Source organism: Larus michahellis, chromosome 8 (assembly GCF_964199755.1).
Source record: "Larus michahellis chromosome 8, bLarMic1.1, whole genome shotgun sequence".
Taxonomy (NCBI): domain Eukaryota; kingdom Metazoa; phylum Chordata; class Aves; order Charadriiformes; family Laridae; genus Larus; species Larus michahellis.
The window spans coordinates 9686380-9699499 of record NC_133903.1 but is presented as its reverse complement, the minus strand read 5'-3'; the positions used below and the strand labels follow the sequence as shown (position 1 = coordinate 9699499).

The 13120-nt window shown below is 43.0% G+C and overlaps 2 protein-coding genes across 9 annotated transcripts in view; one reads left to right on the top strand and one right to left on the bottom strand.

Moving 5' to 3' along the window:
* The window catches only part of TMC5 (transmembrane channel like 5), a 29541-nt gene extending 24095 nt beyond the window's left edge, over positions 1–5446 (top strand). The window contains exons 18-24 of one of the 4 annotated variants that reach the window (XM_074597281.1): positions 731–904; positions 2176–2254; positions 2584–2676; positions 3646–3747; positions 4052–4097; positions 4675–4818; positions 4933–5446. In XM_074597281.1, coding sequence (XP_074453382.1) covers positions 731–904; positions 2176–2254; positions 2584–2676; positions 3646–3747; positions 4052–4097; positions 4675–4796 — 616 coding nt within the window. In that variant the 3' untranslated portion in view covers positions 4797–4818; positions 4933–5446. Of the gene's footprint in view, positions 1–730; positions 905–2175; positions 2431–2583; positions 2677–3645; positions 3748–4051; positions 4098–4674 lie in introns of those variants that run through there. The other 3 variants (XM_074597279.1, XM_074597280.1, XM_074597282.1) reach the window with 3 other exon arrangements.
* A 941-nt stretch (positions 5447–6387) lies between these two features.
* On the bottom strand, positions 6388–13089 carry GDE1 (glycerophosphodiester phosphodiesterase 1). Of its 5 annotated transcripts, none has more exons than XM_074597284.1 (6): positions 12686–13089; positions 10802–10977; positions 9364–9469; positions 8651–8743; positions 7814–8025; positions 6388–7432 (listed from the first exon to the last, which is right to left on the bottom strand). In XM_074597284.1, exons 1-6 carry the CDS (start codon positions 12938–12940, stop codon positions 7285–7287), a joined length of 990 nt encoding a protein of 329 aa, XP_074453385.1. In that variant the 5' UTR covers positions 12941–13089; the 3' UTR covers positions 6388–7284. The 5 variants fall into 5 exon arrangements, with proteins under 5 accessions (XP_074453385.1, XP_074453388.1, XP_074453389.1 ...); XM_074597287.1 differs by having other exon boundaries at positions 10802–10973; positions 12686–13013; XM_074597288.1 differs by having other exon boundaries at positions 12928–13012.
* Between the last annotated feature and the right edge of the window lie 31 nt (positions 13090–13120).

Here is a 13120-nt window from a genome sequence, read left to right as displayed (position 1 = left end):
GCATCTTGATTGTTACGAGTATTTTAAAGCTACTTTGTTTATGCGCGTGTTATTCTGGTCACAGTAAGGATGGCAGCATGGATACCCCTTTTCTTTTTCTTGGCAATTCTGAGCCACAGGATTTCAATATTTAGTAAGATGGGCTGCTACACATGAAACCAGGTGGGATGAAATATTTCAGAGCAAACGTTTCCAGATGGTAAGTGGGAATTTCAGACTGTTGGGAGTGGTTCCATTTCGAAGCGAACAACACTCTCCTATTTCAATCTACCTAAAAACATTCATTCTTGCTGCAGGCTGTCTTATTTCACTGCACCGTGTTGGTTCTGAGAATCTGTAAGTGACTCCTGTCCTCAAAGGCGAGGTGAAATGATGGTTCCCTTAAGCACCTGTGGTGAAACTGTGACAATCCAGACTTACAATTTGCTGTAGCTTGTGCTATAGTGATTGATTTGTTACATTTAGGTCAAGATTGCCTTTACAGGGCTTGGTACTGATCCATTGCAGCCCTGTCTCTTGTCTCCCACTGCATAGTCTGGGGTGGGCATTTAATGGCTGGAGAGCGACCCAAGTTAAAAATGAAACAGAGCTCGTGGAAGTTCCCTGAGGGTCCGAAGAGAGCAGCGGGCTATAGCAAACTAACGAGCACCTTGATGTACAAAATCACAATATTAACTAAATCACTGGTTAATATCCAAAGCTTTAAGTAACTGTTTTCTCACACTTTCAGGTTAAAACCTTCAGAAGAATGTGGTCCTTTCAGAGGTTTGCCTTCTATGTATGCTGCAGTCTCCAAGTGGATAAAAATACTGGAAAATTACACTGCCTCAAAATGGGTAGTGTGGATCTACCATAACTTAATTACGAGTGTACTTTTCTACTTCATCCTCTCCACTGTTGCCCTGTAAGTACCTGATAATGAAAAGCACTGGAAAAGGACCTGAAGTGGAAAAAAAAGGGCTATGACATAGCCATTCTTCATTCTGAAAAAAAATGCAAAGTGCATTTTAAAACATCAGAAATAGTTAATATATTGGAAATTCATGTATTTGAAGTACATAAAGAGGTTATAAAGCCTATACTTTTTGTGTTAGAATGCCAAAGCTCTTCACAAACCAGCTTTGTGCTAATCTAGGATACGCTGCTTTTGACTGACTATTTCTAGCTTACTGCTGCCTCGGCTCCAGATGTTGTTACCACTGGCACACTTAGCTTTAGGAACATGAGCAAAGGGAACATGCTGCGTAGATTTGTCAGGACAAATTGCTGCTTTTAGGGTGTGTCCCCCCCATTTGTCCTCCATACGGAATAAATCCATAGGGAAAGAGCAAGCTCTCACAAGCACAGGGAGTACAGGCCAGATCTATACTGGGACCCTGAGTGACATAAAAAAGTTTGGGAGCTGGTTGCTTAGTCTTTTCTGACCATTTCTCATCAGTGGAGTCATTAGAGGAGATGATACCATGTCAGGAATAGCTGAACTACCTGTGGTGGACGGGCATGGTAGTGCACAAGCAGCACGGTGAAGTGAGCACACTGTGTGGGGAAACGCTAGTAAGTGGGTCGCAGCCTGCTTCCAGCTAATCTCGGGTAAATTCACACGCTGTGCCCTCAGCAGAAGGAAATTATTTTGGCAAAACTATGCATGTTAAGCTATGTGCCCACTAGTAGGGGTTGATGATGTAGCTGTACTGCTTGATATTTCTAGCATGGGCAACGCACACCTCAGAGCCCAAACCCGTTCTCACAAAAGAAGTTCCCGCTCATTCTAGTGGGACCAGGAGTGGCCTGGGAGCAATGAGCGTTCAGTGCTGGGATTTACAGTCCAGGCATGTGTCTAAGCAAATGACACAAAGTTGGATAAGAGCATTAGGTTCCTATTTGTTATCTAAAAGGCACCTTGTGTTGTTGACTGACTTGCACCTCTCATCTGAATACAAGTCCATAAATCTTCCAAGAGAATGTCTTAAGCCATTTCATGAGTTTGACGTTCCTTGTATAATTATATACATACATGTATCTGTGTATATATGTGTATATATGCATGTATAGATAACGTGTAGATGTCTCTTTTAATGGATAAAATAAAGATAACTTTCTGCTTAGGCAATGACTAGGAGGAAATACTCATGGGTATGAGTGCTCATATGTTGGTATTTTTTTATTTTTTTTTAGAATTATTACTTATCTTTACTGGCAAATAATAAAAGGAAGAAAAACCGTGACCAAACTCTTACATAAGCAAATTCTTAATGTAAGTTTGGCTTTCAGCTTTATCTTTTTAAAAATTTGGCTTCCTTTTTGATTGTCTCATCCTGCTATTGTGGAGCTGTAATCTGCTTTTCCTATGACAGTTCAAGGGAGGGTGGGAGCCCTTCCCCATGTGAATTGCATGGAAACTTAACTCGCAAATAGTGTTGTTGCAAAATAATTTTACTTTCAAGCTGTGCTGTCTGTAGACAGATTATTTCAGAATAAAAGCAATTACAATGATTATTCTGGTCAATGGTTATTCCTAGGCCTTGAGCCTCTCAAGAATGATTAGTCCATTCCAGCTAATGATCAAATGTGTCTTGCCCATAGGAAGGAAAAGATAAAATGCTTTTACTTGAAATACTTCGGACAAAGCAAAGGGAAAACCAAACCCCATCTGCACCAAGAAGACAAGACCAGCAGGTCAGTTTGATAGTTCAGATATTGCTGTTTTAATGGCTTGCTCGGGGTTTTCCTGGGGTTCCTCTGGCCTTGCAAATAGGCTGCCGATTGGGGATCTGTCTGTATTTAAAACTTCACCTAAGTTGGTTGATTACTAGTTAACTCCAGACAGCAAAAGTATACCGTGGAAATTCCCGAACTATTTGCTCCAGACTGGAATTTAACCTGGGAAGCATATAGAAAAGTCCTTTAGCCTCATTAGATATTATTTATGATTATGAAACTGCAAGAAAACATTCCTAATCTAGGAGTGCAGTGATGGTCACTAAAGGGTTCGGCCGCATTTGAACTTTGCCTGGACTAAGGAGGCGGCTGCCTTCTGCCCCTGACTCTGGATTTCCCTAGGGGTTTATGCTTTCTGCCTCCCCACCCAATCTTTTCAGCTGAGGTAAAACTGAGTGCTTTGACCTAACCTCATTTTAAATCCCATACAACATCAAAATAGACATCTAACATCTTAAACTTGAATTTATTTTTCAAGTCACTCCTGCCTGCTGAGACATCAAATCAGTGTTAAAATGTGCACATATTTTGCTGTGCAGTGTTTTCATTTGGGTTGAGTGAAAACTCTTTGACCTATATACTGGTGATAATATAAATAAATATAAATAAATGTTGACTGTAAGAGGGGAGATTAAAGTGAATGGGCATTTTCCGTGTGCTGGGAATTTTCAGACACTAGACAACTGTGTGGCTGAGTTCAGGGTCACAACTGGGAGGGTTTGATAGCCTGCAAAATGTGGATATTCTCGTAGTTGTTAAGGTCAGATTTCAAAAGGAGATGCCAGAAGAATCTCATTGTGGATCTAGTAGAAGAGCCGTCTCCCTAAAACAAGGGCAATAGCCTTGGTTGTGAGTAGCACTGACCAGAAAAGTCATGACTGGAAGCCAGAATATAGTCCTGCTGATGCCAAATATTCTGTCTTTCAGAGAAGCTCTTCTTCATACCACCCGTCCAGGCAACCTGCACAGCATGCGCCAGACTACCCAGGAAGGGCATTTGACCAAAATCAAAATGCATCCTATGATGAGGTGAGATGGTCAAAAAAAAGAAGTCTCTGCTAGATTTCCCTATATAGAACCTGGGGTAGGATATAGACAATGGGTGTATGTTGAACAAAGAGGTCATCCTGGATCTATAGAAATAATTTTAAAGATTGACTTGAACAGGTACCAAAATGTAATCAGAATAGCTGTTGGAACTGTCATACTCACAGACCTGGTTAGGATGTGGAGAGCAGGGTTTTTTACAGGTAACTGGTAAATTTTTGAATACAAGACAACAGGCACACGAGGGAAACATTGACCTAAATCTACTTGTGAATTTTGTTTTCAGTATCCATATTCTGCCGGGATCCTGAGGGGGACTGGCCTCCCACCAGGTAAGCACCAAATGCTAAACACGGAAGGCGGCTCTTAGCTCATCTCAGTAAAAATGTTTGCTGGAGTCCAGACACAGCATGTAACAGGTTGATGCGAGAGACACAGAATTTTAGCATCTTGTATAAAGAGAAAACAAAAAGACCAGGTTTCTGGGGTAAACACTTTCTATAGGACATGCTTATTGGTAGCTTGTTGCGATGGTGACAGTGACTTCTGAAGACTGATCACAAGCTTCTGTATAGCAGAGTTGGGTTTCTGTGGGTAAATGGGCCACTTTGTCTTATGGGAGCAGCCACAGGCAAGAGTATTACATCACATTAGAGATATATTTCACATCTTGGTGTGAATCTCAGAAGAGGTTATTAATGATGTAGAGTCTCTAGGACATTGTGTGTCTGGAATAAAAAAATCTCTGGAAACTTGCGTGGTAGCTTGAACTATTGCTGGTTTACACAAACATGTAACTTCATTCCAAGTACTGGACAGATGAGACACTTAAATAGCGTGGGGCTTTTTAACGGGGGTGGTCCCTACACCGACCAGCACAGTTACCGTTATCTCCTCTGTGAAAACCAGGCGCGGAGCCGCCCCAGCCCAGCAGCAGCCCAGGCATGTCTGCAGCGGTGGTGCTGGCGCTGCGTGCTAGAGAAGCAGCTCTGTGGGAAGAAGATGATGATGACAAGTATTTTCGACCGTGAGCAGGCAAAATCAATAATGAATGTAAGTTGTTGACTGATGTTCTGCAGAACGCAACGCTCATTTGCACTAATGACTGAAAGAACAATTCAAACATTATTTTTTTTTTTTACCCCTAAATGGAAAAAAAATAAATAGAACAGATCGCAAAATGCATCCCAACTGCAACTTATTATGAAAGGAAATACCCTGCGTATTTGGGTTGTGTCTGAAGCAGTGATACCTTGGTGTCAGTCGGCCTTGCCCCAGGACTGGCCCTTACCTCGATACAGTGAGGGGCTCCTCCACAGCTGGTCATAAGAAAACTTGTGCGTAATTGTAAATAAAAATTTTAGTCTAAAAATATTTTTATATAAGATGTATTATTCAAACTGCTTTTATCTAAATAAAAAGTGTCGCGTTGGTGAAATAAAAATAGAAGGAAATTGAAATGCTGTTGGTTTTAATGGCAGACATTTTAATGGCTGCAAAGTAGCTCGTGTGAGCCAGGCTAAGCTTCTGAGCCACTTTTTCAGTTTATTAGCTTTGATGCTAAAAGTTACCAGAACTCTTTTTTACGAGTGACTACTTATCAAAATTCTCATCTGTGTAAACTGGTGCTTGTAAACAGAAAATTTACACATCTCTTCCAGTAAAGGATAGATTGGAAGTCACAAAATTGAGGGATTTTTTTTAATCATATGACTTTGAGGCACTTGATGCAGCTTCTTTTTATTCACAGCCACAACTTTGCCATGATGATATTTTTTTTTCTTTAGACAATTTTCTATTGCTGCCTCGTTTATTCCTCCCTTGTTGCTTAGGACATAAAAATGCCTTAGGAAAGAGGCACATCTTTTCCTCACGCTCATAATTTAAGTTAAGGACAACCTAAAACCAGACACCAAAGGTACAGAAAAAGGATGAACTTTACACACAATGTGAGACCAGAGATTCAATTTTATGATGTTTTTCTGCATGTCTGGCTGTGAGTATTGAATATGTCCCTGGTGTTCGCACTGAGGGGGAGACTCAGTGCCAGCAACTCAAGCAGTAACAAAAAACAGACCTTTGGAGCAAGGGCCATTTGCCACGATGGGCCATTTGGTCTTCTGCTGGCCGCCCAGGGAGCACCTGTAGAACACAGCCAGAGAGGCAGAGGTGACAGCATTCATGAGATGGCTGGACAGAAGGGGGGTGAGTGTGTAATGTACGCTTGACACAGTATGTGCACGAGACGACCAAGACTGTTGGTTCTGCAGTGCAGGGTGGATGAGTGACACGACCGGAAGAGGCTGCCATCATCGTGACAGGAAAAACCCCCTCCTAACTGCTCTTTGTGCTTAGACATAGCTTAAGATACAGGGAAAAAAGTAGTCTAGTTTATGTTAGGGCTGGCTACACAGGAGTTTTCTGATCTTGCTGATCATTGACATTCTTCTCTAACCACCAGCTCCTGCCAGAGCAGAACCAAAATTGTTCCTAGCACCTTGATGGTATCTGTGAGAACATCTCGGGGTTTACTTGCTAGAAAAAGTAGCAGCAATCTGCAGTAATTTTGACATTTTACACCAATCTGCTGGTGCACAGCTGATAAAGAATGCCATCGCCATGAGCTATCAGATATGTGTTTATTGTAACTGCACGCTCTTTTGATTTCAAGTGAAATCTGGATTCCAGTTTCTCACATACCCTTGTGAGTGCCCTTCAATCATGCAAACAAGCAAAGTAAGAAGACATTTCAGCTCTATTTGTTCTACCACTAACAGCACTCAATATATAGCTTTCTTTTAAAAATAAATACATTCATGTGCTGTATCATTAGAAGACATAGTCTTCCATCCTCCCTTGGTTCTCTTAAAAAGTTTGGAAAGTAAGAAGATACTCAAGTTTTATTCATTAATTCTCCTAGTCTTCACATTGAACATGGAAAGTTAGCTTTCTTTTCCTTGTCAAGACGCAGCACCGCCACCTTTCCATGCAGTAGGAGGGAAATATACTCACCCTCTATTTTGGCACCATTATTTTCAGGTTCTGTTTTGAGAACAGTAATGTAGATGTTTTTAAGATGCCATAAATCAACCTTGAATTATTACACCGTTGGAGAACAGGCTGTTTAAATCACTAAAATCAAGGTACCATTTTAAATTTTGCCACCCAAAATTGCTGATAATAACTTTATAACCAAGACTTAAATGAAATAAAAGAATAGTCTGAGAATTATAAAGCAACCTGCAGACAGAGGGCATTGCCCACTTAGCTTGTCAGAACTGATCCCCTTACATCGCAGTGCCATCTCCTCAGCCTGCGAGCGGCTGTACCTCAGCTTTGTCAGAGGGGTTTTCTGCATTAGAGATGTGACATACAGCAGAAGAAAACTACTGCTCTTCCTTCTCGCAGAACTGTTGTTAGCGGTGCCCTCTGCGCCAGTGGATACCCCCTCGATGATGATTCAGACCTCCCCGAGTAAGATGGTTTATTTGGGTTGGTGAGTGTCTACAGCGCACAGGTCTAGTAATGAGGATCACAGTCTTCCACCAAGCTGTCAGTGATGTAGCTGGATTCAAGGACAGTTTCGTAGTAGCTTTTTTCGGCAAATGTGTTCACTGTCCAGGCAACCACTTGAATTCCATTTGAAGACCAGTGCCTCACGTACTCTCTGCAAGGAACAGGCACCGTCAGAGGAAGGCCAGCACTACCATATTTAAGGCAGACTGTGCTGAGGCTACAACTGAGTTTTAGTCTTACATCAGTATAGTGTCATCTTTTGCAACATCATCTTTGTGTGTTTTGTTACTGTAAACAGGCAAGAACAGCACTTCCCCTTTGAGACTAAGCTTAGGATCTAACATAAGATAAAAACAGATTGAAAAGATAAAGGCTTAAAATAATAAAATAGCATGCAGTAAAGAAACTATCTAAACAAACTTACACAACACTAAATGGAACATATTGATTAATATATACTATATTAACTCCACCCTGATATACTAATGGAAGGATATTGCCTCCTGATAAATTAGCAAGCTTTAACACTTACTGAGAAACAAAATTTTTCTGTATGAGGAAACCTGAAACCCCACACAACCGCCACAAGAAACTGTGCAGGCTCCAGTCTAGAATGACGTCCATCGTCATATACAAATAATGTTTCCAGGAGGAACTGAACCGGGGTGTCCCATCTCCCAGGTGACTCAGATGCCAAGGCCTGTGTGTTAGTGCTGTTACAACATTTCTGTCAGCTTGTCTCATCTGGAAGATCAAGGAGAAAAGACTGTAATTCGTACAAAAGCGATATAAACTGCTAGAGCACTAGATACAGAGTGCTAGCTTGCACTTGCAGCTCTACCAGAATCCTTCTCCCTCTCCCAACCCCAGATTCTTTCTTTTAGAAAGCTGCTTATGATGTTTTACTGTTTTTTGTTTAAAACATATCGAATAAGCAACTGCTCTTATGTTAAAAAAAAATTTGCCTAACAGTCAGGCAATGGAATAAAATACATAGTAAATGGACTTGGCAATGAGAGTTAGGATAGAGCTTTAAGAATAGTCTACATTTACATCAAAATATGAGGTTTATTTAACAGGGACCTTGCATGCAGATACCTGGCCACATGTCAACTGCAAGAGCAACGCACTTTTTTCTACAGGGGTTTCAGAATGGAGGGAATTGCTGTAGACTCACACCTGCATCTAATGAGCACAGAGTGATCTAATAAGATTATGCAGGAGACTTATGATTTATGCTTCATTTTTTAAAAAAAGTCTTGGCAATTTTAACAACCCAAAAGTAATCTGGAACTGGGAGTTGTATATCTTACTGAAATTCCCAGACAGAACTAAAAAAAATCCCAAATAAACTTTTAGGAAACATCACCTTATAAACAACATCTGGCATGAAAGAACAGACTACGCTGCTGTTATACAAACGTGGAAATTCCAGGTAGAGTTGTTTTAGGGCGTCAACTGCCTGCCGATTAGAGATACACACAGATGTTATATTTATACATACACTCATATTTACTTCACACTGCAAAGTCATTTTAGACTAATCCCCTTTAAAAATACTTTCCTGTTTTGTGTAAGAAGATTGAAATGGAAAGGGGGGAGAACAAAAACAGCATCTTGTTTATACCATTAACACAGAAATGACATTTTGTTTCTTGCAGCAAAAGTCCTCATTCTGTTTACAGCAATGAGTAGCATTCTCGGTATTTGAAATACACTTTAATGCAAATTATAGACAAGCAGGATCCCTAGTTGGAGGCTGAAGATGAGATACGAGCTCCCCTCAGCACAGACAGGGAATTCACTTTGTTTTGTTTCATGGAGGTGCTGTGAACCGAGCTCTACACTCACATGACTCTCACGCTAATTTTAAGTTGCAGCCTCCCAGCACGATGGAATGGGATGAAGAAACATGTTGTCTTTGCTTTGACAGCCCAACTTTGGCTGTGATACAAATAGCAGACCCAGTCTCATTCATGTTAGAGAAGGGACTGTACCACACTTACAGTTCGAGAACAAGAGCAGCAGGTTAGAAACTCAAAGAAGGGGTGAAGGAAGGTGCCTCAGTACAGGAAGCAGTACCTGATTTGCATGGCCTTTGACATCGAAGTAGATTATAAGATTGTGATGCATAGACTCCACAACCGCTTCTCTCAGAGTTGGTACCTTTTCACCCTGGAATTTGTTCCTGTGGAAACAGAGAACTCCTCACTGGAATGCAGTCAAGATACGCACACGTGCACACACAAGCATACACATCCTCAACTACACAGAGCTGTTTCCTAGGGATTCCTGAACATAGTTTGCTGATACACTAGTATTAGAGGTGGGATTAAGCACCACGAGCAATGGCAGCGGTGGGTCTCTCACGCAGCAAAAGGCTGCACAGGTGGAGGGATACATGCACAGCTCCTCCTCCCCCAGCACCCACCAGACAATTAATAGCCTTGCAAATTCAAGGTCTAATCCGATGCTCACTGACCCTGTGTCCCACACCAAAACACTAACCTCAGTTCTTCATCTCCTTCCTCAATGACCACAAATAAGCATTCAGACCCAACTGCTGACCACCTGCCCACCCACTTCACCCTGCTCTGGCTGCACTCCCTAGCCCTGAGCCAGAAATGCAGATCCTGGCAGGATAAGCAAGACGAGCCGAGGATGTAGGAGAAGCAGCTTCACACATCAATAAATTATTCCTGATAAGGTGACAGTGAACAACAGCTGATCAGCAGTAACTGCAGATGTGGAAGCTCTTGCCGAGTGGCTCAGGTGGTGATCACCTTTCCAGTAACAGACAGGGAAGATGCTAACTGTACCATAGACTCACAGGTGGTGCATTTACAAAAGTCTGGAAATCCCTAATACAGCATCTCAGAAATATAAGGAACACACACTGAAAGTTCTTCCTCTGTAACAGATTCAATTATGATACTGTAGAAGTTGCATTGTTATAAAAATGCTAGTAATGCATAAAAATACTTTCCCCTACACACCACTGGAAAGGACCTAATCAGCCACTGGGGTCACAGCTCCTACCTGAGACTGCCCAGGAAACGTGCCTAGCTCCTTTTCAACAGTATAATCCTGATGTTTAGGAATTGTAAAAATCACAAAATCCCCAAGACACAATCAGTCAAGAAATATATGTGAATAAAGTGAATTTGCTTAGTAACTACTCAAGCCAATTTTGACACATTGTAAAACTCCCAGTATCTTTAGTGTTCTGCAGTCTTTTTAGGGGAAGCTTATGTAGAGATTAACCTGTTTGACATTAGGTGCCTGTGGATTTTGTCCTTGAAAGACAGTTATCTTGACTCTGCTTCACTGTTCCTATTGCAAGGATGGGTAAGGAGAGTCTCAACGCTTCAAAAATCAAATGAGAATTAACATATGGGACTAAGTTTTAAATTTACAAAAATTTTCCTCAGTGACAGATCAAATCAATAATTTTGTTTATCACGAATGTTTTATTTTCATTATTGAAACAGTAGTTTCAGAATAGCAATAGCTCATTTACCCTAGCCAATGTTTTGCAGATGGATTAAGCCTCCTAATTTCATCAAAAGTCAAGTCACACAATCTTCCAGACCCATCCGTTGTCCTTTCTACTGTTTCATCATGCATCAGAATGGGAACACCATCTGCAGTAAATTCAAGATCCAGCTCGACACCCATTGCTCCATTTTCAGCTGCCTTGAAAAAAAAAATATATAAAAAAAAAATCACATACATAACATACAGCTTTATAGGCTTAGTATAGGTATGGCTATAATTAGTTTGTATTCTGGTAAAAAAACCAAACTATTAATTTTCTTTTCAATAAGTTTGATCTGAAGAACAAAGTAGGTTTCATCCAAGTTATTGTAAGAAGCCTTTGTAGAGCAACTGGAAGTATACAATCTATTTTACAGATAACATCATAGCAATAATGTCTCCATCTTGTGATTGGGATTGTTTCAGGATAAAATGCAGAAAAGAATCCTGCTCTCTCCTTCTGGTCTAATAACTCCTGAGTCCTTAAATTATGTTACTTTCTAAAATGGAAGGGAAGAAAACGCCTACAGCTTAGATAACTTATAGATTAGCACTTGGAATCAGAGCAGGCCATCAGAGCATAAAGTCTTTTCTTGCACAAGGAAAAGCTATCATCCCTTTTTTTATAGAACACAGGTGCAGTATTTCCTTTAAGAGCTAGATTCGCCATTCATGTGCAGTACAGTTGATCCACCATACACAGTAAATACAAAACTTCCCAGAGGCACCACTTACCATGCTTGTACTTAAACAGCAGATGTATGTAGGCAAATCCTGACTCCTATCTGAGGAATCCTCATATCAGAGAGCAATAAGCTGCTGAGCTGCCTTAGAACACTTTATACATCTTGCTCCTGCCCTGGCTCTTTCCCAGGAACGCCTCAGAAAAGCACCTGAGTGAACTGCAAGCAAGGTGAATTGTTCTGAAGGCCAAATGCCCTCCAGCGAAAAGGGCCAATGCACTAGAAAGGCAAATGCCAGGAATGCACTAGAGGTAATCTGCCAAGTGAGGATCTCTATTGTGCAGCTTCAGAATTTAACAACACAAAGAGCTCTGCCTTGCCCAAAGGTAAGAAATCATCAGAGCAGCAACATCTCATCATCACAGATACACTGCATCTGAGAGACTGCTGATCACAATTTCAAATGATTCGCAGAAACAGATTTTGAATCCTGGCTGCACCGTGATGCCTCCCAGATGAGGCAGTAGTAAGTTTCATAGCAGGGCTGTACACAGTGAAGTTCTTGCAATATCAAATTTTCCCATAACTGTGGATTCTCATTACAGATCTTCAAGGCTTAAAAAGCAAACGGCCTGTTACTAACCTGCTGCCCGCTCTCCATATTCTGTTGCAACATCAGCAGAATACAGTATTTCATTATTGCTACACTGCTAAAATATCCATCAGCACCAGGGATATAATACAGTTCCCTCAGAAGGTCTCTGATCTGATCAAACTGTTCTGAATCTGCTTAGGGATGAAGGACTGACAAGCAATACAGCTTCCTGCGGCAAGTCGGAAGAAGCTGGAGTTACTCGGGGTAACAGGGGCTTGGTGCCTGCTATAAAGGCAGATTTCCAAACACAACCCGCAGGTTTCCATTACTGCCCGCCGATTTCAGCCCCCCACTCACCGGGCCCAGGGGAGACGGGCTCCCCGAGGCGCCCTCTCTGTCTCTACATTTGCCAGCTTTGCCTCACGCCTCTAACCTCGCCGCGGGCCTCGCAGGTCCCTTAGCGGCTGGGCGTGTTAAACGCGCCCCCAGCGTCCTCCGGGTCACGGCCACGGCTCCGAGCCCGGCCGGGCTCGGAGGGGCTCGGGGAGGGACGGCGGGCACGGCCACGGTGAGTCCCCGCCGGGCTGACCTGTCGGATGGCCGCCAACGTGTTCTCGGGCGCGTCGTGCGCGCCGCCGCGGTGGGCGATGCGGGCGGCGGCGCCGCGGGGCCGGAGGACGCGCTGGGCGCTCTGAGGCGGGGCGGGCTCCAGGCTGAAGAGGTGCAGCACCAGGTAGAGGCCGGCCGTCAGCAGGCAGGCCAGCGCCGGGCTGCGGCTGAGCGCCAGCACGGCCACCAGCAGCACCGTGAGGGAGCTCAGCGGGCCCTCACCGTGGCACAACATGGCGGCAGCGGCGCCCCCCGGCCCGCAGCCGGAGCCGTCCAACGCCGCTCCTCGGGGCAAGGGCGACAGCGACGGGGCCGCGCCCAGCACCAGCCAACCAGCGCTCCGCCGCCGGCCGCCAGCAACCAATCAGCACCTGCCGTTTGCCCGCCTTCAGCTAACCGGCGCGTGGCCGCCGTC

Coding starts and splice junctions, on each gene's coding strand:
- GDE1 (XM_074597284.1), bottom strand. CDS start 12,940: ATGTTGTGCCACGGTGAGGGCCCGCTGAGCTCCCTCACGGTGCTGCTG. Junction 9,470..10,801: donor TCTGCAAAACATTGGCTAGG/GTAAATGAGCTA, acceptor CTGTTTCCACAG/GAACAAATTCCAGGGTGAAA. Junction 7,433..7,813: donor CAGAAAAATTTTGTTTCTCA/GTAAGTGTTAAA, acceptor TGTTCCTTGCAG/AGAGTACGTGAGGCACTGGT.